This window comes from Malaclemys terrapin, chromosome 2, assembly GCF_027887155.1.
Source record: "Malaclemys terrapin pileata isolate rMalTer1 chromosome 2, rMalTer1.hap1, whole genome shotgun sequence".
Lineage (NCBI taxonomy): Eukaryota > Metazoa > Chordata > Testudines > Emydidae > Malaclemys > Malaclemys terrapin.
The window spans coordinates 239,526,003-239,550,142 of NC_071506.1; the positions used below are offsets into that span (position 1 = coordinate 239,526,003).

General features: G+C 40.9%; 1 protein-coding gene across 7 annotated transcripts in view; it reads right to left on the reverse strand.

Moving 5' to 3' along the window:
- PPP1R9A (protein phosphatase 1 regulatory subunit 9A) overlaps window positions 1–24,140 on the reverse strand; it is a 253,382-nt gene that overhangs the window by 16,198 nt on the left and 213,044 nt on the right. For 4 of the 7 annotated variants that reach the window (XM_054020404.1, XM_054020400.1, XM_054020399.1 and 1 more), the window contains 4 exons: window positions 14,265–14,422; window positions 13,349–13,649; window positions 3,666–3,762; window positions 3,490–3,567 (listed from right to left, as the gene is read on the reverse strand). In XM_054020404.1, coding sequence (XP_053876379.1) covers window positions 3,490–3,567; window positions 3,666–3,762; window positions 13,349–13,649; window positions 14,265–14,422 — 634 coding nt within the window. The remainder of the gene's footprint in view (window positions 1–3,489; window positions 3,568–3,665; window positions 3,763–13,348; window positions 13,650–14,264; window positions 14,423–24,140) is intronic. The other 3 variants (XM_054020403.1, XM_054020402.1, XM_054020401.1) reach the window with 1 other exon arrangement.

The window sequence follows — 24,140 nt, forward strand, 5'->3', positions numbered from 1 at the left end:
CCCGTCCCCAGTAAAGATGGCCATCCACACAGTGGAAGATCCATCAGCCTCACTCCTGCTCCTCCCATAAGCTTACCCCAGATCTTTCCCAAAATCTTGCTGTGCAGGGAAGAATAGAGGTGTTCTCTACATTGCTGGGCTTGATAACATATAGGCTCATTCTGCTGCATGGGCAGGAGAGCTCATGCTTCCCACCTGCATTGCAGAACTGAGGCAGTTCTGATTTATCTATGACCAGTGGTGGTCACGGAGGAGAGTACAATCAGTACAAATGCCAACAATGGCAAAATAGTGCATGAAGCATGTATCTGACAAAATGATTAATTCTACATCAATCAGTGGCTCTAATGGGAATAAATCATTATAATAGGATGTTGTCATGGGATTGGTCCCTTGCGTTCAAAGAGCTTCCTCATCTTTGGATTCTAAGGAAAGCATCCTTCCCTAGAATCCAAAGATCTTGAGAAGCAAATTCTTTAGAGTCAGAAACAAAGGAAAGTACAAACAGTCTTTAAAACATTACACAGTGATAATAATGTTCCAGTTTCCAGAGGCGTAATGAGAGTTGTAAAAGCTCATGAATTTTGAGAGCGGTATTACCTATCTTTGCCTTCAACAACGGAATTCAAAAGCAGGCATATTCAGCAGTGAAAAATGAAAGGCTATTAGAAATGAATGATCAGGATTATATTTTACTATTTACTGATTCTCAGTCTGCTCTTGACTATTTCTCACAGGAAGGAAGAAATATTTTGTACAGTTAAATAAGAAAACAATTCTACTCTAGGGGTTATTTCTCACAGGCAAGGAAAGATTCATTTTTTTCACTTTGGTTTGTCATTCAAATGCTAAATATACTCACTAAAGACTATAGATCTCTCACAGATACGCATCACTGCACACAGTTTTCTTTTACAAATTTCGCTCTTTCCCCAGAGACATACAGCAATATATAGCACAAGCTATACACAACCTTAGAGAGGCACACAATGAGTCAGGTCCTGTAAACAGATGTAGCTCCACTGATTTCAATAGGGCTGCAGTGATTTACCCCAGAATAGGACATGGCTAGCTACTCTTACTGACATCACTGGGAATTGTGTGCACCAATCTAGAACATTATATTCAGCGCAACAATCCTCCTCTCGGATACAAGGTTAGGACTTTGGCTTAATGCTTGTAAAAAGTTTTAAATGTATCTGTATGTTAGAATGTCAGCAAAGTTCCACAAATCACTGTGCATGTGCCCAAGTCAAAACAGTATTTCTGCAGAGAATTCACAGTTGGATTAATTTTATTTACTTTGATTGTTCATTTATATTATTGTTTTTCTTTTGCATTTGTGTTGCTTTCTGTTAGTTTTAGATGAGTTTGGTTTTTTATAGTTTTTAGAATGTATTATTCTACTATACCATTTCTGGCATTTAACAAAAAGGCTCGCCCTTTCATGCCTGCAGCCATATGACCTAGGTCTGGGATCTGGCCAGAGCTCCTTAGTACTTGCACAGGAGATCTTCAAGGAAAGTTCACTATATGTACTGTGGGAAAGAAGTGTGGTGTTGCCACTTCTGGGTTTTTGAGTTTGAGTGAACAGAGGTGCTGAAGATGGTGTCTCATTAAGCAATTAATTCTAATATGTAATTTTCCTATGCATCTTCAAATTGTTATGAAGCTGTTCACTTTCTGAAATAAGCTGTCTTATAGGGCTGCTGCAAAATATATTTAAGGTCTGCTGTCCTCCATCCCATCAGAGGCTGCTTTTCAGTGTTGGGTGAAATGCGTGGCAAGCTTTTAGGGTAAAGGGCCTCACATATATTTTATAGGGCAGTTGATTAATCGCAATTAACTCACCGGGATGAACTAAAAAAAATTAATTGCAGTTAAAAAAATTAAATCACAATTAATCACAGTTTTAATTCCACTGTTAAATAGAATACCAATTGAAATTTATTAAATATTTTTGGATATTTTTCTACATTTTCAAATATATTGATTTCAATTACAACACAGAGTATAAAGTGTACAGTGCTCACTTTATTTTATTATTTTTTATTACAAATATTTGCACTTTAAAATGATAAAATAAATAGTATTTTTTTAATTCACCTCATAAAAGTACTGTAGTACAATCTCTTTATCATGAAAGTGCAACTTACAAATGTAGGGTTTTTTGTTACATAACTGTACTCAAAAATAAAACAATGTAAAACTTTAGAGCCTACAAGTCCACTCAGTCCTACTTCTTGTTCAGCCAATCACTAAGTCAAACAAGTTTGTTTACATTTACAGGAGATAATACTGCCTGCTTCTTATTTACAGTCACCTGAAAGTGAGAACAGGCATTCACATGGCACCTTTGTAGCTGGCATTGCAAGGTATTTACGTGCCAGATATGCTAAACATTCATATGCCTCGGCCACCATTCCAGAGGACATACTTCCATGCTGAAATGCTCATTAAAAAAATAATACATTAATTAAATTTGTGACTGTACTCCTTGGAGGAGAATTGTATGTCTCCGGCTCTGTTTTACCCACATTCTGTGATATATTTCATGGCATCTGACTCAGACGATGAAAATGAACATGCGTCGATCCACACTGCTTTGGATTGTTATTGAGCAGAACCCATCATCAGCATAGGCACATGTCCTTTGGAATGGTGGTTGAAGATGAAGGGGCATACGAATCTTTAGCGCATCTGGCAGGTAAATATCTTGCGACGCCGGTTACAACAGTGCCATATGAGCGAAAAACTTATTTGTCTAAGCGATTGTCTGAACGAGAAGGAGGACTGAGGAGACTTGTAGGCTCTAAAGTTTGACATTGTTGTATTTTTGAATGAAGTTATTTTTTGTACATAATTCTACATTTGTAAGTTCAACTTTCATGATAAAGAGATTGCACTACGGTATTTGTATTAGGTGAATTGAAAAATATCTTTTCTTTTGTTTTTTTTACAGTGCAAATATTTGTAATCAAAAATAAATATAAAGTGAGCAATGCACGCTCTGTATTCTGTGTTGTAATTGAAATCAATATATTTGAAAATGTAGAAAACATCCAAAAATAATTAAATAGTATTCTTTTGTTAACAGTACGATTAATCGTGATTCATTTTTTAATCGCTTGACAGCCCTAATATTTTATATAGGTATGTGTGTGTGAATTCTAATAATCTATGTGTGCCACTCCCATTGTTGTCAATGGGCGCATAGGCCTATCTTGGGCATTATGTGGCTCAATCTATTTTAGAGTATAAGTACTTATTATTTTGCTATTTGTTAAAATATCCTCCCATCGATGTCAGTTTCCCCTTAAAAACAACTGGAAGCTAATAAGAGCAGAATTTGGCCCCAGGGATATTACTTTATTTTAGCAATACACACAGGAAAGGTGGACTATCAGTGGTTTCACATCTCCTGGATAGCACAGTTTTGCCAAGGATTTTGGGATGAGACAGATTGCATCTTTGTTGTTTTACCCATACCTGGTGCCACAGGCCACCCTAATGACTTCTCTCTCTTTCCATTTCTTGCCCTTGTGGGAACTCCTTCTCAAGGGAGCCCTATAACAAGATTAGAGACCATCAACAAATGTCATTTGAAACTTAGCTTTCCATCCCCTTCTAATAAAAATCTAGTTTTTAAATAAAAAAATGCTTACCCAAGATCCACAAGCTTTCGCTTTATTTTTTCTGCCTGCCCCATAATAGGGTTAGTTGTTCTTGATGATTGGGGACCTGTGTGACCACCTAGGATATCTTTGTACATGAAAAAAATATACATTATTATTTTATCTGATATTAAACAGTAACTCCAGAAGAGTTTGTGTACATGTGCATTTGTACATACACACACACTATGTATCTATATATATAGTGGGGCATTTCATTTAATTAGGTGCAACTACAGAAATAACTTCCCTTCTTTGAGAAGAAGTGTTAAAAATGGTATAAGAAGTACCTCAATGAACTGCTTTGAAACTTGAGAGAAACTACTGAGGGGAAAATGGGGGGGTGACTTATTTTAGCTGAGTTTTAATGTAAGCCACACATAAGGCTAATAAGAGAAATATGAAAAATGAGTCATTTTTAAACCCCTGGAGGATCTATCTAATCTCTATTTTTTCCAAGAACAAGTTTTTTGTTGGGGTATACTTTACTGTCAAAGATGGCTGTTGAATATCTGTTCTGAAAGCCTCCAGCAGCTTTGGAGAACTGGGTAATTTTTATGACGGGAGTGCCAAGAGATAATAAACTATTTTGTTTTCATGACTTGATTAAAGGAGACACTGTCATCTTATAATCTAGACAATTTGTAAAAATGAGTTAAAAATAGCTTCCGTTTCTACACCTGCTCTGAGACCCTGTGGCAATCTCTGCCATTTTACAATCATATCTTTCCTCTCTCTGTTACTGTGTGATAACCCTAAAAAAACAAAAGAGGAAACATAACACAGCCCCTATAGTCAAAACAGTGAAACTGACTATACAGAAGTGCTGTGAAATCTTTAAAGCAAACAAAATGAAAAAAAATATAGCAGTTAAAAAATTTCAGACACAAATGTGGGTTTGATTGACCATGTCTCTCAGTATTCTACAGGGAATGAATGAAGATCAGCCATTCGTTTCCTTAGATTTCTTCGTGTATTTTACACTTTAGTCTCACATACTGATTCTGATCACATTTACATTGGTTCTACACTGGAACAACTCCATTGGCTTCATTACATATACTCCTGATTTCACTTGGGTAAATCAAGCCCTCAGAATTAAGAATAAATAAGCAAGCAAGTGTAACCCATACCTGTGAGGTGTGGCAATCTGTTCCCCTTTAGTGGCAGCTAAACCAGCTTGACATTGATGAGACTGCTACAGCTTTGGCTAAGAGACATGTGTCTTTTAGCTCATGCAGTAGAGGCTCACGTGTTAAGATCCCAAGGTCCCAGGGTTTGATCCCGGCCGACGACGACCGGGGTCTGTTGACATTATATAAGCAAAAAACAAAAACTATCACAAGCACAGCTTTGCCCTCTAAGTCCCCTATCCTGCATCCTACCCATTCAAAGGGGCTTTTCAGAGGCACAGGGCTGCACTGGTATGAACAACTTGCATAATCACTAAGGGCTTCCTCAAAAATAGTTTGCTGCAGTGCAGCAACTAAGAAACAAATATTTTACACTGGAAATAACATTTTGGCATTTTTTGTTCATGAAATAAAAGCAATGTACAAGCGACCCATGAAGCATGATGTGGTAGGCCAAGAAATACAACACACTCTAAAAACAAGTTGTTTTCAGCAACCATGGTTTATGCTTTTACATAAGGCATTCATGAAGATCTGACACCTGGCCTTATGCCGAAACAGAAAACAAGCATCACATTTCCAAAAGGAGAGCCAAAGAATATACTCCTGGTGGAATTCTGTGCCACTGCGCATGTGCAGAATTCATGTCCCCCTGCAGATTTTTTTCTCTGCAGAAAATAGATTCTGCTGGACAGGTGCTGCAGTTACACCTTTTGCCCACCAGAGGCTGCTGTGGCACCAGATCAGAGGGCAGGCAGCTGTGGATAGGGAGGAGGAAAGGCTGCTTTCCTCACAGCACCCTGCCCACGAGACCAGGTAAAGGGAGACAGGATATGGAGGGATTGACAGTGTGGGGTACATGGGGCTGCTGAGGGGGTCACATTGATTGGGGTCCAGAAGCATGGTTGCCAACTTCCTAATCGCACAAAGCCGAACATCCTTGCTCCGCCTCTTCCCCGGGACCCCAACCCTGTCCTCCCCCTTCTGAGGCCTCTACCCCGCTCACTCCATCCTCCCTCCCTCTGTTGCACGCTCTCCCCTACCCTCACTCACTTTCACCAGGCAGGGGCAGGAGGTTGGGGTGTGGGTGGGGATGAGAGCTCCAGGATGGGGGGCAGGGATGAGGAGTTTGGGGTGCAGGCTCTGGGGTGGGGCAGAGGGTTGGGGTGCGGGCTCTTGGAGGGAGTTAGGGTATGGGAGAGGGTTTCGATCTGGGGCAGGGGATTGCGGTGCAGGGGAAAGTTTGAGGTGCAGCCTGTGGCCGGGTGGCGCTTACCTTAGGCAGCTCCCAGTCCATGGCGCAGCGGGTCTATGGCAGGCTCCCTGCCTGCCCTGGCTCCGCGCAGCTCCCATAAGCGGATGGCAAGTCCCTATGGCCCCTAGGCGGAGAGGCCAGGGACCTTTATGCGCTGCCCACAGGCACCTCCCCTGCAGTTCCCATTGGCCACAGTTCCCAGCCAATAGGTGCCGTAGAGCCGGCGTTCAGGGGGAGAGGGGTGCAGCGCATGGAGCTCCCTGGCCGCCCCTGTACCTAGGGGCCACAGGACATGGTGGCCGCTTCTGGGAGCTGCGCAGAGCCTGCCTTAGCCCCGCTGCGTCGCCAACTGGACTTGCAGTGGCCCAGTCAGCAGAGCTGCCAGGATCCCTTTTTGTCCCAGTCGAAAACTGGGGACATGGCAACCCTATTCAGAAGGGCTAGTGGGAGGGGGGACAGACTGGGGGAGGGCCACAGAGCTAGTGGTGTGACAGCATTGAGCCAGGGCTGTTAAGTGGGGTTGCAGGGCCACACGGGGATGGGGGTTCAGGGACACATGGAGATAAGGTATCTGAGTGGGAGTGCGGGGCCACATGGGAACAGAGGAGTGGCTGAATGGAGGTGCAGGGACATGGGGACGGAGGGGAGGAGTGGTATCTGAGTAAGGATGCAGGGATATATGGGGATGGGGCAGGGGTGTGCAGGGACACCAGGGGACAGGAGCAGATGTGCCTGACTGAATGGGAGAGGTTAGGAGTAAGCCTGGGTCTGCATGGGGGAGGCTCCCCATCGCCCTAAAAATCCCTCTCCTCCCCCACCAAAAAACATTCCATACTTCTCCCATTCACACCCAATAACCCTCCCAGTTCACACCCAGGCTCTTTGCCAGCAATTATTTCATTCTCCCTGAGTTCTTCCATTACCTCTGACTCCCCAAAGCCTCTCCACTGCTTTTGAGGGTTGTGGGAAATACGGTTCTGTATTGTAGTTTAAATGACTATGACTCAAAGTTCTGTATTAATATGCCTAGTAAGGAATCTATTTGTCAAAAAATATTTCCTGCATCTTTTTTGTTGTCTGCATTGTTACAGACATACTAGCTGACAAGTATTTTGAAGTAAATTATGAAAATAATTGAAACTAGCCTAATTATATTGTTATTTTGACAAATAAAATATGCAGAATTTTAAAATATTGGACATAGAATTTTTAATTTTTTGGAGCAGAATTCTCCCAGGAGTAAAAGTAGTACACAAAGCGGCAAAACACATGCCAAACTCTCTTGAGCAGCAATCCATCCTACAACAAAGGCTGATGAGACTACTATGCAATGTTTACCCCAGTGTATAGAAAGTAGATTGTCTTAAGTTGTCTCTTTTGTCTTTATTGTGTATTCCTGTCATTTAACAGTTTTAAACTTTTCAAATTCTCAGTGAAAAGACTGTGCTGTGTTTCCTTTAGCATTAGGAATTCCAAGACTAGTCCCCTTATTTTATCACTGTTATTTAAAATCAGAATAAAATGGAACTGAATGAATCTACAATGTGTGTTGGGTTTGTAACAGGCACACAGGAAAGTGACAGAGTGAAAACACCAACACGCCAGCTACAAAACAAGATCAAATCCAGGTTGATATTCAATCCAGCATTCACTTTGGTTTGAAATTGTGTCCCGATTTTTAAATGCTTGTGCTATGTACAGGGAAGCCCAGTTTGTGCATTAGAATAGGATCTATATCCATAACTCAAAGCGGAGAAACAAGCTGTGAGAGATTTTTTGTACATTTTTCATTATAATAACAAAGAACTCTGAGGATCTACCATGAAGAGAAGACAATGAAAAAAGAACGAGAGGAAGAAGAGCAGACCTGAAACAATTGGGGAGACAAACACTACAAAAGTTGTGAAACACACTTCAATTTTTTTAAAATAAAATGTTACTAACAACTGAAAAACAAACATGACTTTGCTGGATTATATATGTTTTGGGGCCAGTCCTGTAAAACCTTATTAATTTCCATGGGAATCAATGAGACTATTTTGGTGAGTTAGGATCTGCAGATAAAGATTTACACTTGTAATAAATTAATTCTAGATTTTGCTAATCGGAGTATAAAAGAAATAGCCCTTTTCACTCCATCACATATGTGGAGCTTCCCTACCTGCCTCCGTTACCTTGACTTTCAACCTTGCTGCCTGGTCACCTTCTGGAAGGATTCCCCTCCCCCCCAAAACAGATACAGTAAGGGCCTTGACACAATTCTATCGATCTAGCACACTTTATTCTGTCAGTGCTTTCTGTGTATATTGAAAACGTGTCTCTTTCTGAGAAAATGAGATCTTTCAGAATAGACTGCACTGGCACATTTTAACAACTTTCCATGTTATCCCTGCCAAAACTACCTGTCCTCCTCCTTGATAATAGGTTCATGAGGGCCTTGCATTCTGAAACTGTGAAATGGACAAACCTTCTGAATGGAGTAAAGAAATGAACTGCCTACTTGTGCCATTGTCTGGCTGTCCCTGGCATCATGCAAGAGATATTATAAACTAACTAGTTTGCATATAGACAGATTGACTGAAAAAGATTAGATTGCATGCCATTATCTCTTAGTAAATGTGCATGCCTGGATCATAATGCTGGAAGAACATAAGACTGGACACACTGAGTCAGACCAATGGTCCATCTAGCCCAGTATTCCGTTTTCTGACAGTGGCTGATACCAGATGCTTCGGAGGGAATGAACAGAATAGGGCAATTATCCAGTGATCCATCCGCCATTGTCCAGTCTCAGCATCTGGCAGTCAGAGGTTTAGGGACATCCAGAGAATGGGGTTGCATCCCTGACCATCTTGGCTAATAGACATTGATGGTCCTTTCCTCCATGAACTTATCTAACACTTTTTTTAACCCAGTTATACTTTTGTTCTTCACAACATCACCTGGCAACAAGTTCCACAGGTTGACTACGTGTTGCATGAAGAAATACTTCCTTTTGTTTTAAACCCATTGCCTATTAAATTAATCAGGTGGCCCCCTAGTACTTGTGTTATGTGAAGGGGCAAACAGCACTTCCTTATTCACTTTCTTCACACCATTCATGATTTTATAGGCTACTATCCTAACCTCCCTTAGTCGTCTCTTTTCCAAGCTGAACAGTCCGAGTCTTTTTAATCTCTCCTCCTATGGAATCTGTTCCATCCCCCTAATCATTTTTATCACCATTTTTTATACCTTTTCCAATTCTAATATATATATTTTTGAGATGGGGAGACCAGAACTGCACACAGTATTCAAGGTGTGGGCGTACCATGGATTTATATAGTGGCATTATAATATTTACTGTCTTATTATCTAACACTTTCCTAACGGTTCCTAACATTCCGTTAGCTTTTTTGACCGCCACTACACATTGAGCGGATGTTTTCAGAGAACTATTCACAATGATCCAAGCTCTCTTTCTTGTGCGATAACAGCTAATTTAGACCCCATCGTTGTGTATACATAGTTGGAATGATATTTTCCTATATGTATTACTTTGCATTTATCAATATTGAATTTCATCTGTCATTTTGTGTCCTAGCCACCCAGTTTTGTGAGATTGCTTTGTAGCGCTGTGCAGTCAGCTTTGGACTTAACTACCTTGAGTAATTTTGTATTGTTTGCAAACTTTTCCACCTCACTATTTACCTCTTTTTCCCGATCATTTGTGAATATGTTGAACAGCACTGGTCCCAGAACAGATGCTTGGGGGACACCACTATTTACCTCTCTCCATTCTGAAAACTATTTATTCCTGTCTTTTTTCCCCGGTCTTTTAACCAGTTACTCATCCATGAGAGGACCTTCCCTCTTATCTTTTATCTACTTACATTGCTTAAGAGCTTTTGGTGAGGGATCTTGTCAAAGGCTTTCTGAAAGTTCAAGTATACTATGTTCCCTGGATCACCCTTGTCCCTATGTTTGCTGACCCCCTCAAAAAATTCTACTACATTGAGGAGGCAGGATTTCCCTTTACAAAAGCCATGTTCACTCTTTCCTACTAAATCATGTTAATCTACGTGTCTGATAATTCTGTTCTTTACTATATTCCGACCAATTTGCCTGGTACTGAAATTAGGCTTACCAGCCTGTTATTGCCAGGACTGATTTTGGAACCTTTTAAAAAAAAAATCAGTGTTACATTAGCTCACCCCTAGTCATCTGGTACAGAGGCTGATTTAAGTGGGTTACACACCACAGTTAATAGTTCTGCAAATTCATATTTGTGTCCTTCAGAACTTGTCACTAACTAGAATGCTACACAATATCCATACAGGTGTTTTATTAAACCAGTCATACACAAAAAATATTTATATAACATTAGATGAAAAACTACTAATATATTATTTGCTAATGATCAAACGGTACTTTCATAGATTTCAGAGATTTTAAGGCCAGAGGAAACCAATATGATAATTTAATGTGACCTTGTGAATAACATTCTGCATATTTTCAAATATCAAAAGACTACATGTTGGTCCTGGAAAATTAAGATTTCAATTTGTATATTTCCTTTATTGTTATAATTAGGGAGGTTATTTCTCTGATAGTACAGTAGCTCAGAAATCTAAGCCAATTAAATAGTCATACTACATTTTTCTTTGGTGGCAAAGGAGATATTTCTAAAAACACTGGGGCAAATTTTCTGTTCTCATGATTCTATTTGAGTTATTGGGGATGTGCCGTTCGCACCAGTGGTGTAATTGGCTCCTTTGACTGAATGTCTCCTTGATAATCTGTTTTGATCATGTTGTTTGGCTTTTGTTTAATTTTTTTAACGTTTTAATCTTACTTTAACTGGGTTTTGGTTGGCTGGTTTTTTAATGCCTAGTAATTTTGAAGGGGGCTGCTTTGTAAACAAAAGCCCAGATTTTCAGCTACAGCCGAGTAGTACACAGTGAAATTCAGGGAAAGCAGTACTCTAACTCACATTCACAGCTAACAGCACCAAGAAGCTGATAGAGATGTCCAGGCCTAGCTCTTCCCAGAACCACACTTCCTATGCCAGCAGCAGTAGGATAGGAGAAGTAGCTTTACTGCACCAGAGGATCCGTCAGTAACCACATCTGCTGTCTTTAGAGTTGGGATGCTGATATTGCAGTACAAAAATTTGTCACACCCCAAGAGAGAATCTGAGCTAGAACTATTCTAAAAAAAACAAGAAACTTAAAAATAACTTTGGAATGTAATCTCTCTCATTATGTTGTAACTGTTAAGAGCTATAGCTTTCCACAACACTTCAGACAAATACTTGAAAGGTGCCATGTTCATTCACCAGAGAATATAGAATGGTGCGATATTACAGGTTTAGTCGTTAGCCACTTACATACAGAGGAGTGTGCATGCACATATGAGTACTCTCAGTCTCTAAAACAAACCCTGCTCAACCCACACCACAAACGCAACAAGAGAATCTACTGTGTTTAGTTACTGGCCCATTTCCTGTACAATAAGAATTTTTAAGACTAGTTAATAATCAATTAAATGCTATTATAAAGCAGTCACTGGAACACTGGCTGCCAAACACTTGAGGATATCGTTGTACTGGAGAACATATTAAATGCAAATGTTTCTGTCTGAAACTAACTTGTTCTACTTTGATTTTAACATACCGGTACTCATTAAACTCTGGTTACCCACAGAAGCACTGGCTGTTCATATAATGTTCATAGTGGGAAAAGCATATCACCTCTGTGTCAATTAAATATAGATTAGTTCCAGGACCTACAATGGGGGAGGGGGCACTGAGTGGGCTTCAAATCCCCTTGTTACAATTAATGATGTAATTAAACACATATAAAAAGACAATAGTAAGGAACGAAGGAGGGTTTACCATGCAAGTGCATATTCCACTAGATTTTGAGATCTAAAGCCATCAGTTTCAGCCAAGTTCTCATCAAATGTGATTTTCACTGAGGTCATGCAGCACTTATGATTTCACCAATGAACACATTTACCCAGAACTACAGTTTTTTATCAGCCAACACATTGCACTCAAGCTTTGAATTTTACTCCAATGTATTAGCTATCCCACAATTAGAGTACCAGACACAGGGATATAGAATCGGAATTCCTGGTGTCAAGGTCAGAATGCTGACATTAGGGTTTACCTTTTCCAAACCCAGTATCTTGGTAAGAATCTGTTGGAGAGGCCTTATTGTCTATCATATTATGATGGGGAAAAACTTGACTCCTAATAAAACAATGGCAAAATTTTTCAGCAGCAGATCAACAAAACCAGAGTAAGTATTTATTTTTAGTTAATTTAATTCAGTGAGTGTCTTTTATGAAGATGTTAAAGGTCCAGTCATAAGTCCTTATTGGACAGAATTGCCATTGACATTAATGCTAGTTTTGCTTCACTAATGATTAAGGAATGCCCAGATCTAAGTAAAGAGAGACATTATAAGTTCAAATGCCTAAATCAGACACATTGGCACTACACTGGAGTTGGAAAAGGAGTAATACTTTGTACTACACTGTAGTTTCAAAGTGCAGCACAACCAAACTAATCTTTGAAACAATAAAAATGCACTGTATCATTATCCCTATTTTACATCTCAGGAAACTGAGTTAGAAAACTAATGACTTGGCCAAAGCTTCAGAACAAGCAATAAGAAATACTGAGTTTAGAACAGAGGAGTTCCTGGTTTTTGGTCTCTTGCTTAATCCAGAAGACCACATAGCCTCTCATCTATTAACAAAACTACAACATCTATGCTATGTTCGTCTACATATAACCTCCACCATGAAACACAGGTACCAATGTCCAACCCACAGATTTTGAGTTACTAATAGTTTTATTAAAGTGCCTCTCCGGATTTCAATATAAACACTGGAGAATGTTCTTAAGCACTAGTCCAGTATGCTTTACTCAGGAAGTAAATGGAGCTGACTGAAACTTTTTGAATTTTGACAAATATTTGAATTTTTAAAATTTTCAAATAAAAAAAAACAATAAAACATGGGATAAAAATTCCGAAATACTTCTGTGATTTCCCCCCTCCTTTTTTCAACATCTCAAGGGGAAAAAGAGGAAACAATTCTTATCTTGACTTATCTGTGTCCCTTCCACCTACCACCAAATGAAGAGATCTGCTATTTTCCGACTTCAAGGTGTCTACATGAGGTTTTGAGAACAGGGCCCGTTAGAGACTTAAGTGCTAATAAAACAAGAAGAGTGCACCACATAAACATAAGTGAGCAAAGTGACGCACTGACTCATTTGTAAAAAATAATTATACCTTTGTCTTGTAAAACATTCCTGTTGGTTGGGTGATGCAAAGGAGATGTTTCAGAACTGTGACTGGATTTTGAAGGAGAGGAAAGTGGAGTGTCTCCCCGAGCATAATGGGAAAGCACACCTCCTTTGTGCTGCTGTCCTCCTTCTTGGTTTTCAGCTACGTTGTCAAATGAGAAGGCTGCACTGCTAGCCACTGGGGAGAGGGAGGAAGCACCAGAATCTGATGCTGGTGAGGATGCTCTCACACATATGGGCAGAGGTGATTTTGAAATGTGCATGGGACTACTGTAACTGTCTGAAGGCTGTGGGTATAAGAGATTATAAAGCAAGTTATGCCACTTAGCAACCAATCAGAGCAACATTTATTTTGAACATGCAATCCTTTCATTTAACAACAGTTTGTAGAGCCTTTATATTTTTAAGCAATGTTCTAGTAAGTCACACTGTTACCTTTTATACCACACATAGGTGTTTCATACTAATAATTTGCTTACAGGTTCAAGAGTTAGGATCAGCAAAATCAAAAAGTAGATATTACATTAACTGTCATTCACACAGAGAAATAAACAAATGCAGGATTCGAGTTCGCTTCTCCTCCCATATAAATTACATGACCCGCTATGCATAGTGCTCGTTGTTAGTTCAAATGGGGAAAACAATGAAGTGACCTTCATAACAATAGCATAATATATGAAAATAAGACAGGAATTCTGCTGTTCCTGTGAGAAAAACAGATGTGCTGCCTCCAAGGCGACAGGACTTGCACACTGTTCAGACTGTTATCCAGAATACGTTGGCCACAGATGAATACATTCTACCTACACTAAAACGAAAGGACGAAGATACAGGATGAAACAAATTACAAGGGTAATCTAGCACATCATCCTATGAATAAGAGAAAGGGAAGGCCTTCTCACCTTTCGTTCAAGGCTGTCCTCTCCATCAGTTGAACTGATACTGTCATAGAGCCTTGTTCTAGTAGGTCTCTGCCGTTTGTTCCTTACTGAAAGCTGGGCTCGAGTTTTCAGTGCTTTGGAGTCCAGCCTCTCTGTTTCTGGGACTGCTTCATTGAAATCTATGAAAACAGGATTCAAAGATATTTAGCAACAACATTCTTTGGATAAAATTAGCAATTTAACTCTTGTCAGATTACACACAGAGGCCTGATCTGCAAATCTATGTTCAAACGTGCATGCACTTTTGGATGCCTTATCTGCAAGTTCAATCACTGAAACTGTCTGTACGAATTAACGATATGCATGTACAAAAAGCCAGGCATTTGCATACGCTATTAACAAATCTACGAATGCAATTTCAGTAACTGTGCATGAAAATTAGGCACAAAGTTGCACACATTGAAAAATTAGACCCAGTAAATCAGTGCAATATTTTGTAAAGTCATAACAATCGGTCATAACATAACAGTCATAATACAAAACAATGAAACATCTCATGGTGCCAAATACATAAGTGATACGTAAAGTGGTGTAAACTAGACCTACTTACACTAACTTAGACTCCCTCAGACTCACTCTATCCACATGCAAGGAAGTCCACACCATTGTAATTTACATAACTAAGAACAAGAAGGAGGCGTATATTAAAGTAACCCTCACCCATCTTTAATGTACACCTTCTTCCAGCTCCTTGGCAAATAAATTACACCAATTTAGACTCACAGGGCCAAGTTACCTGCCCCTGGCCTGGTCCTTTTTAGCCACCTGAGCACTGCAAAGGGCCGGAATCTGGTCACAACTCATCTATTAATCATTTCTATGGCAAAGGGAAATTTTCAACTGGCATAGGATTTCGGTTTGCCAATTGCTCACCCCAGCCACCTAAAGGTAGAGGAGCAGCATGGTGACAGGGAGAAGCAGGCTGCATCTCTTCTCAACTATTTCAGCTCATAATTGCATATGATCATCGCTATTAGGGACCATTTCCAACTGATTCAAGTTAAAGCAGCCCCTAAGCTGCTCTAAATTCTGTCAGAGCCTCTGCAGCTTAAGAAAGCCATAACAGATGCTGTCCTGTGCCACACTGATCTTGGCTCAGGAAAGAAGCTGCTCCCTCATGTGTGGGTGTAAACAGGCTAATGGTATCTGAGCATAAATGACATCTGAGTGAGTGTAAATGAATATAACTTATGGATTTGGCTCTTATGTTTTTAAAAGAAACTCTACGAAGACATTTCTCCATGTTGCAAACCCTTCCAGCCAATTGTGTGTGTGTAAACACAGTATATCTATGTATCTGTTCTATAAAATGAGGAATCTGATTGAGCAGATTGTTTTTAAGTTCCTGCTGGTATGCAATACAATTCTGAGAGTTGCAATTTATTAGTCAAATGAATAAAAGAAAGGAGGTGGCGTGAGGAGAATCCTGGTCTTTCTCTGGAGATTGAAGGAATTTGGTTTCCAGGTTTATGTCTAACAATACAAACATGGCATATGCATTCCCATCCCCATCCGCTCTGTGGACAAAAGCATTTTCTTAATGGACCATTACCAACCTCAGCTGCTGCTTTATGCCTCCTTGCCTCCTTTAGAATTGCTCCTCTCATCATCACACTGGATCTTTCCCAGTCTTATTCAGAACTCTTTCAAACATCTGAAGCCTTCTAAAGCCAACCCCCGCACCAACCAAAAAACCAAACCAAACCCACCAGCACCCTAGAACCAATGGTCCTAGCACAATGGGGATTTAGGGTTACTGTAATACAAAGACATCCTCATCTTCACATAACCATGTGTCATTAGCTTCTCCTCAAATTACCGTTCTGTAGTAGGATTCTGGAGAAGGCAGTCTTCACTCTGATCATCCCCTTAGCACAACCTCCTTAGCCACTTACAGGAGCTGTTTCTGACCTTTCCCACAGTAAAATGACTTCATAAGGTCATCAAGCAAGTGAATGTGACAGCTTTGTGTGAAAACCTCAAGAAGTTCGAAATACAATTTCCATGCAAGAAAATGTCGAAGGCATTTCCTGAGCCTTGTCATGACAGTGCAAATAGGATGAAATTAAGCAACCCAGGAGGGCCTATGAAAGGCATTCTGCACCTTGGAAACATTGCTTTGGCCTCGTAGGACAGAGGCACAGATGGAAAGATCATACAGGTGTGCCCATATGTGAGATGGAGGGGCATTTTGTGCCCATGCTGAAAAGCTGACAAAGGAGTTGCTGAAGGTGGGCCATGAGAAGGACTCCTGGATCTGCCATTATGCTGACCAAGTGGCCCAAAAACCCCATGCAGGGTAGTACTTGTTGTCTGACCCCACAGAGAGGAACAGCTATCACAGAGGGCTGAATGCAGGTTGGGGAGGTGAACTCTACCACCCTACCTACCTCTGTGTACAAAGCCTTAACACTTGGGATATTTGTGAAAGAGTAGTAAGATGCAATCAATCTTTTAAAATGTGTTCTCTTATTGCATGCCAAGAAAGAAAATAAATTTCTTAGTTTCAATTTTCTCTCTCCCTTCTAATCTCTCAAACACAATCTGTATTAGAACCCACAAGCTTACTATACTTCTGTATGTACAATGCAAGAGTTGTGGTTTTGTCAATTACTGAGATGCTTTCTGGGTCAAGTTCCAAGTCTTCATAGCCAAGTTGGGGAACTTCCAAACTTGATCTGCTTATAAAGACAGACAATAACCACAGCATTCATAACACAGTAATTAAATGTATGTTTCTTGTACAACTCGATAGTAACCAGGTGGAAATCTTGGCTGGGATAAACTGGTTCCTATTCCAACCACAGCCGATCAGAGATCAGCAGAGGCCAAGTTGTGCAATTCTTATTGCACACAAATATTTTATATACACAGAACTCAGTATATTAGTCTTTATTGTGAAAAAAAAAAAGAAAACTGAGCACCTGTATAGCTTGCAACTATTAAAGTATTGTGTGTGTGTGTGTGTGTGTGTGTGTGTGTATAATCTCTCTCTCTCTGTGTGTATATATATATATATATATATATACACATATATATATATATATATATATACACATATATATATATATATATATATACACATACACACAGAGAGAGAGAGAGAGAGACACTTGATTACCTATTCTGTTCATTCCCTCTGGCATTGGCCAATGTTGGAAGACAGGATAGTGGGCTAGATGGACCTTTGGTCCAACCCAGTATGGCCGTTCTTATGACAAATCCTTAGGCACTTAACTATTTTTTTCTACTCAGGCACTCTCCTACTGAGATTGATAACAGTTTCCAATCTGACTAAGGACCTCAGGATTTGAGCTACAGTGAATTGCCTCAAAGCTTTTCAAAAGATTTTCAGACCTCCTATACTGGGTTACATTGCACTAACCTTTGGAAATACCGAAGTTATCAAGTGATCTCAAGTAGATTATCACCTCCTCATTTTCCTATGCTCTATTTGATTGGGCAGGAGAGATGTTATTGCTATCCCATGGGGAGGGGTAAAAAGCAATCCTTAGCACCAAGTCGCACTGAAGCTGTAACATTAAGCGAGGTCAGCCGTGTAACTCTCTGTGCATTTCTCTGAAATAAACCACATAGTGGGTTGGGTTCCTCCTCCTATTATAAGAAAACTTATGAAGCTAGTTGAAAATTTCACCTTCTACAAACACTGGAGTAATATGAAGCACTTACAGAGTCACACAGTCTTGGAAGTGATAATGGGAGCACTCTTGATTTCAAGGGTATAAATGAAAGACATGACCCTGTAAACCCTGACTCATACAAGCAGTCCCATTGGCCTTGCCTACCCTAAAGAAATTTACTTTTGTATATGAAATTTTCTAACCCTGGGAAAGCTTGTAAAACACCTCATACAAAAGTACTCCAACTGTAATTAGTTTGCTCCAAAAAACATTTTCATTAGACTCGCTTTCAAGTCTAAGGACCATTTCAATACAAAGGGTTTCAACATGAACTATTTTAATGCTAGCATGGAGGGAAACAGCTCAACTAACACCTGCTTCAGTTCCTTAGCAGCTGGTTGTCTTTCAAAATCTCTGCAAATCCAGTGTTTCTGCAAGCTGTGTTAGGAAGGAGAGGTTACTTACCTGTTCAGTAATTGGAGTTCTTCAAGCTGTTTTGTCACTATGGATGCTCCACTTTAGGTGTGTGCATGTCCATGTCCTTCTGATCAGAGATTTTTGTCAGCAATGTCCTCAGGAGAGCATGTGTGCTCTACATCTCCACGTGCTCCAGACTGAGGGCATATAGGGAGAAGCAGACCGCTGCCACTCCACTTCCTTCTCAACCCTGATGTCCAGCAGGCAAGGATTCCAAAGCAAAGGGGAAAGGAGAGAGGGTAGCAGAGTACTCAGAGACAAAACATCTCAAGGAACTCTAGTTACTGTATAGGTAAGTAACCTCTCCTTCTTTGCATTATTGTCCCTATGGATCCTTCGCTTCAAGTGAATCCCAAGCAGAGCCTCAATTATGAGGACGGTGCTAAAGAGGTGGATTCAGTATATTCAGAGAACAGCCTTCCCCAAGGCTATGTCGGCTCTGGAAGCATGAATGCATAGTGCCGAGAGAAGGTGTGCACAGTTGTCCAGGTAGGAGCTTTGGATATGTCTGTGATGGGTATGCTCTTAATAGGGCTGTAGAGGCAGATGGTGCCTGGCAGAATGGGCCATCACCTTAGGCAAAGGATGCACCCAAGAAGCTTCATAACAAGATAACAGGCCAACATGCATCCTGATACCGATTTAGATAGTCTTTGCCTAGAAACAGAGGCTCCCGTCAGCCTTTCTGCAAAGGCAACAAAAAATCTAGGGGAGGTTCTAAGTGGTTTAGTCCTGTAAAGATAGAAGGTAATGGCTCTTCTTACATCAAGAGTGTGTAGACTGGCTTATTCCCTGGAAGCATGAGGCTTGGTAAATACCAATAATTGAATGTCTTGATTGATGTGGAAGTCCAATGAGAACTTCGGTAGGAAGTGAAGATGGGGACACTGAATCACTTGGTCCTGGCAGAATATTATGTATGGCGGATCAGCCATAAGCATTCCCTATTCCTCTATCCTGCTGGCTGAAGTGATGGCTATGAGAAATGAGGTTTTGAAGGATAAATGGAGAAGGGAACAAATCCCAATGGGTACAAAGGGTGTTTTCCACAAGGCATCAAGAAGTAGAGTAAGGTCCCAAAACAGGGTAGGCTCTCTAACACTAAGGAAAAGATTGTTCAAGCCCTTGATGAGTGTTTCAGTGGAAGCTTTTGATACGGTCTCCCACAGTATTCTTGCCACCAAGTTAAAGAAGTATGGGCTGGATGAATGGACTATAAGGTGGATAGAAAGCTGGCTAGATCGTCGGGCTCAACGGGTAGTGATCAACGGCTCCATGTCTAGTTGGCAGCCGGTTTCAAGTGGAGTGCCCCAGGGGTCGGTCCTGGGGCCGGTTTTGTTCAATATCTTTATTAATGATCTGGAGGATGTCGTGGACTGCACTCTCAGCAAGTTTGCAGATGACACTAAACTGGGAGGAGTGGTAGATACGCTGGAGGGTAGGGGTAGGATACAGAGGGACCTAGACAAATTAGAGGATTGGGCCAAAAGAAACCTGATGAGGTTCAACAAGGACAAATGCAGAGTCCTGCACTTAGGACGGAAGAATCCCATACACTGTTACAGACTAGGGACCGAATGGCTAGGAAGCAGTTCTGCAGAAAAGGACCTAGGGGTTACAGTGGACGAGAAGCTGGATATGAGTCAACAGTGTGCCCTTGTTGCCAAGAAGGCTAATGGCATTTTGGGCTGTATAAGTGGGGGCATTGCCAGCAGATCGAGGGATGTGATCATTCCCCTCTATTTGACATTGGTGAGGCCTCATCTGGAGTACTGTGTCCAGTTTTGGGCCCCATACTACAAGAAGGATGTGGAAAAACTGGAAAGAGTCCAGCGGAGGGCAACAAAAATGATTAGGGGGCTGGAGCACATGACTTATGAGGAGAGGCTGAGGGAACTGGGATTGTTTAGTCTGCAGAAGAGAAGAATGAGGGGGGATTTGATAGCTGCTTTCAACTACCTGAAAGGGGGTTCCAAAGAGGATGGAGCTCGGCAGTTCTCAGTGGTACCAGATGACAGAACAAGGAGTAATGGTCTCAAGTTGCAGTTGGGGAGGTTTAGGTTGGATATTAGGAAAAACTTTTTCACTAGGAGGGTGGTGAAGCACTGGAATGGGTTACCTAGGGAGGTGGTGGAATCTCCTTCCTTAGAGGTTTTTAAGGTCAGGCTTGACAAAGCCCTGGCTGGGATGCTTTAGTTGGGAATTGGTCCTGCTTTGAGCAGGTGGTTGGACTAGATGACCTCCTGAGGTCCCTTCCAACCCTGATATTCTATGATTCTATGATGAGCAATACTGAAAATACTGGAAATTCTTCCACTTCTGCAGGTAAGTCTTGTAGCAGGTTTCCTACTGTTCACCAGCACAGTCAGCAACTCAAGAGAACAGACTCTTTCTTAGCCCCAGAGTATTGAGAGCCAGATTTTGAGATGAAGTGAGGAGAGTCTGGAATGGGTTATGGTGCCCAATTCCGATGTCTGCTGTCAGAGGGAGGTGAAAAGGTGACCGGAGAGACAGGTGAATCAGGTCCCAAACCATACTTGGTTCAGCCAGGCCAGTCATATGAGTATGATTACTACCTTTTCTTGTCTTAATTTGATGAGGACCCTAAGAAGCAATGGTGTTGGAGGATAGGCATATATCAGCATTCAAGGCCAGGAATGAGGACAGCCTCTCCCAAGGACTTGTGACTATGTCCTCCTCTTGAACAGATGCGCCAGCATTTCATGGTGGGTACCATCACAAGGAGTTCTCTCCCTGGAATGCCCCAGAAGAGAGAAATCTTTTGAACTATCAAAGCGCTCAGCTGCCATGTGTGGTCCAGGCAGAAATGCCTGCTCAGAGTGTCTGCTATGATGTTTTGCAGACCTAGTAGGTAAGCCAATGAGATGTTGACTTGGTCAGATATCAACAGATTCCAAAGTTTTATGGCTTCTGGATTTAAGGATTGGGATCTTCCTCTTCCTTGGCAGTATATACAGAATATGGCTGCTCTGTTGTCTGTCATTACCCTGACTGAATGACCTTCAATCTTGGGTAGGAAATTATGCCAAGTATACTGAACTGCCCTGAGATCAAGCAGATTGATGTACAGTGATGACTCCTGGGGAATCCATTTGCCTTGCACTGTTAAGTCCTAGAAGTCAGCTCCCCAACGTAGCAGCTAGGCATCAGTAGCAACAATCTTTGTACGGAGTCCACACAAGAATGGAGCTCCCAAACAAACCTTGTGGGGGTCCTTCCACCAACTCAGAGTCTAGGACTCTGAGGGATGGATACTTGCATGGACAAACCATGCTTGGTGGGAATATAAACAGTTCTGAGCCAGCTTTGGAGGCATCAAAAACGTAGACCGGTATGTGTCCTAAAAGTTGAAGAAAGACATTGTTCTGATTTGAGGGCTCTGCTGTTGTGTAGAGATGAAGTTGAACATCATGGGGAACCTGTCTGTGGGTAGGTATGCCCTCTAAGTTGTGGACTTCAGGGTGGCTCCAATGAAGTCGATGCCCTGGACAGATGTCCAGATTTTTCTGCACTGAGCCAAAGACCCAGAAAGTGGAAGAGAGCTGGGCCTTGTTGGCTGCTAGCGAACTGTGTGGTAGGAATGACCCTTGAGGATCCAGTTGTCCAGATAGGGGAAATGACTATTCACACTTGTAGAAGATGAGCCACAACGACCAAGAAACCTTTGTGAAGACTCTCAGAGCAGTTGAAAGGCTGGGGAGAAGTACTCATTACAAACAGTGAGTGTTACAATGACAAACCACAGAAAACGTCTGTGGATCAAGATGCATAGCTACATGAGAATGGGCACACTGGATGTTGAGGGCCACAAAATGCATGGACACGTGCAAATCTAAAGTGGAGCACTCATACAGACAAGAACTAGAAAAGCTATGCAACAGGTACCCAGAGAGAACTGCAAACCAAACAGTTTAGGACAGCACACATGTGGTGATGAGGGAAAAGTGAAAACCAGATCAGTATAGCTAGTTTAGACACACTGAACTGTTCACATTTGTATCCTGCCAGTTCATTTATAAATAGTTCAGTTCTTTTGTTCAGTATACACTTCACTGACCATCAAAACAGAAAGTAAGATATCAGACTCTGTAAAAAGCAACAGAGGGTCTTTTGGCACCTTTAAGACTAACAGAAGTATTGGGAGCATAAGCTTTCGTGGGTAAGAACCTCACGTGCCACAGGACCCTCTGTTGCTTTTTACAGATTCAGACTAACACGGCTACACCTCTGATACTTGATATCAGACTCTGTAATTTTTCGAGAATTTGAGGACAAATCCTTCTTTGACAGGTGCATACTCTTCAAACTCCAGTGACTACTACACACATCCGAAGGCAAAACAGAGGGCAAATCTTGAGATCTTTATTCATGTTTACTCTTTCTTACTCAGGCAAAATTTCCACTAACATAATTGAGGGTTTTGTCAAAATTAGGTTGTGTTAGATCATGACCTGGAGGGAGGACTGATAGCTCAGTGGTTTGAGCATTGGTCTGCTAAACCCAGGGTTGTGAGTTCAATCCTTGAGGGGGCGACTTAGGGATCTGGGGCAAAATCAGTACTTGGTCCTGCTAGTGAAGGCAGGGGGCTGGACTTGATGACCTTTCAATGTCCCTTCCAGTTCTAGGACATAGGATATCTCCATTAATTTATTTATAACCTACAGATCAGGAAGAGTTTATCTCTGACTACATAGATAGATACTAAATATGTCACTGCCTAAACTGATTTAAATAAATCACATTTAACATGATGTGAATTAATACGATACCTTAAGGTTGTGTTACACAACCTGATTTTCTAGTGAAGACAAGCCTCTGGAGCTTTTGCTTAAGAACTCAGTAAAAACTGAGCAAGTATCTCAGGATCTAGCCACGTATTAAGAAATACAGGATTATAATTCTGGCAATGAATCTGTATTTGTCACATTCATGGAATTACAGTTCTAAGCACTAAAAACACAGAGTGGACCTCACCACGTGATTGTCACAAAGACTGCACAATACCCTGCACATCACAGAATGCTGCTCTGGAGAAGCACTCACCAAAGACATCATCGGGTTCTCCACCCTTAACAGCTCCTTCTGTGAATATGCATAGGGTGATTAGTTAATGAAACTAGACACAAGAGATGTGGTTTTCTTAAAAAGCTTACACATAAATGGCATTATTAAAAGTAGATCCTCCCTCAGAACATAAAGTTACCCTTAAAACATGTATAGTCAGAAGAGAGACACAGATATGGAATTCATTGAGTGAAAAGAAATATGGAAGCCCACAAACACTTTCTCTATATTTATTTAATTTACAATTGATTTTTTGTTTTTTATTGTCAAAACTGCAAACTCAGCCTGGAATCTGAAAATCAAGCTGGGTTCTTTCTGCTTTTTTGCATTAGCACAAATAATATTCTGCAGTCAAAATTTAACTGTTTTGCAATAAAGATTGTACTTAGACTATAAAGTTCAAATCTTTGCACCTAAATCCCCATCTATCTACCCAATAAGTTGTCTAACTATTCAGAAGTGGTGAGCACTACATCTGATCGTGAATTTTCTGCTGGAATGTTCTTCGACTGTAAAATGCTTTTTTGCTTAATATGAATAATTTTGCAGATGTGTCAATTTCAATGAAATGTAATTTAAAAAAAACAAAGCATTTCAAAATAATGTTGAAAAGTTCCATTTCAGCATTTTCAGA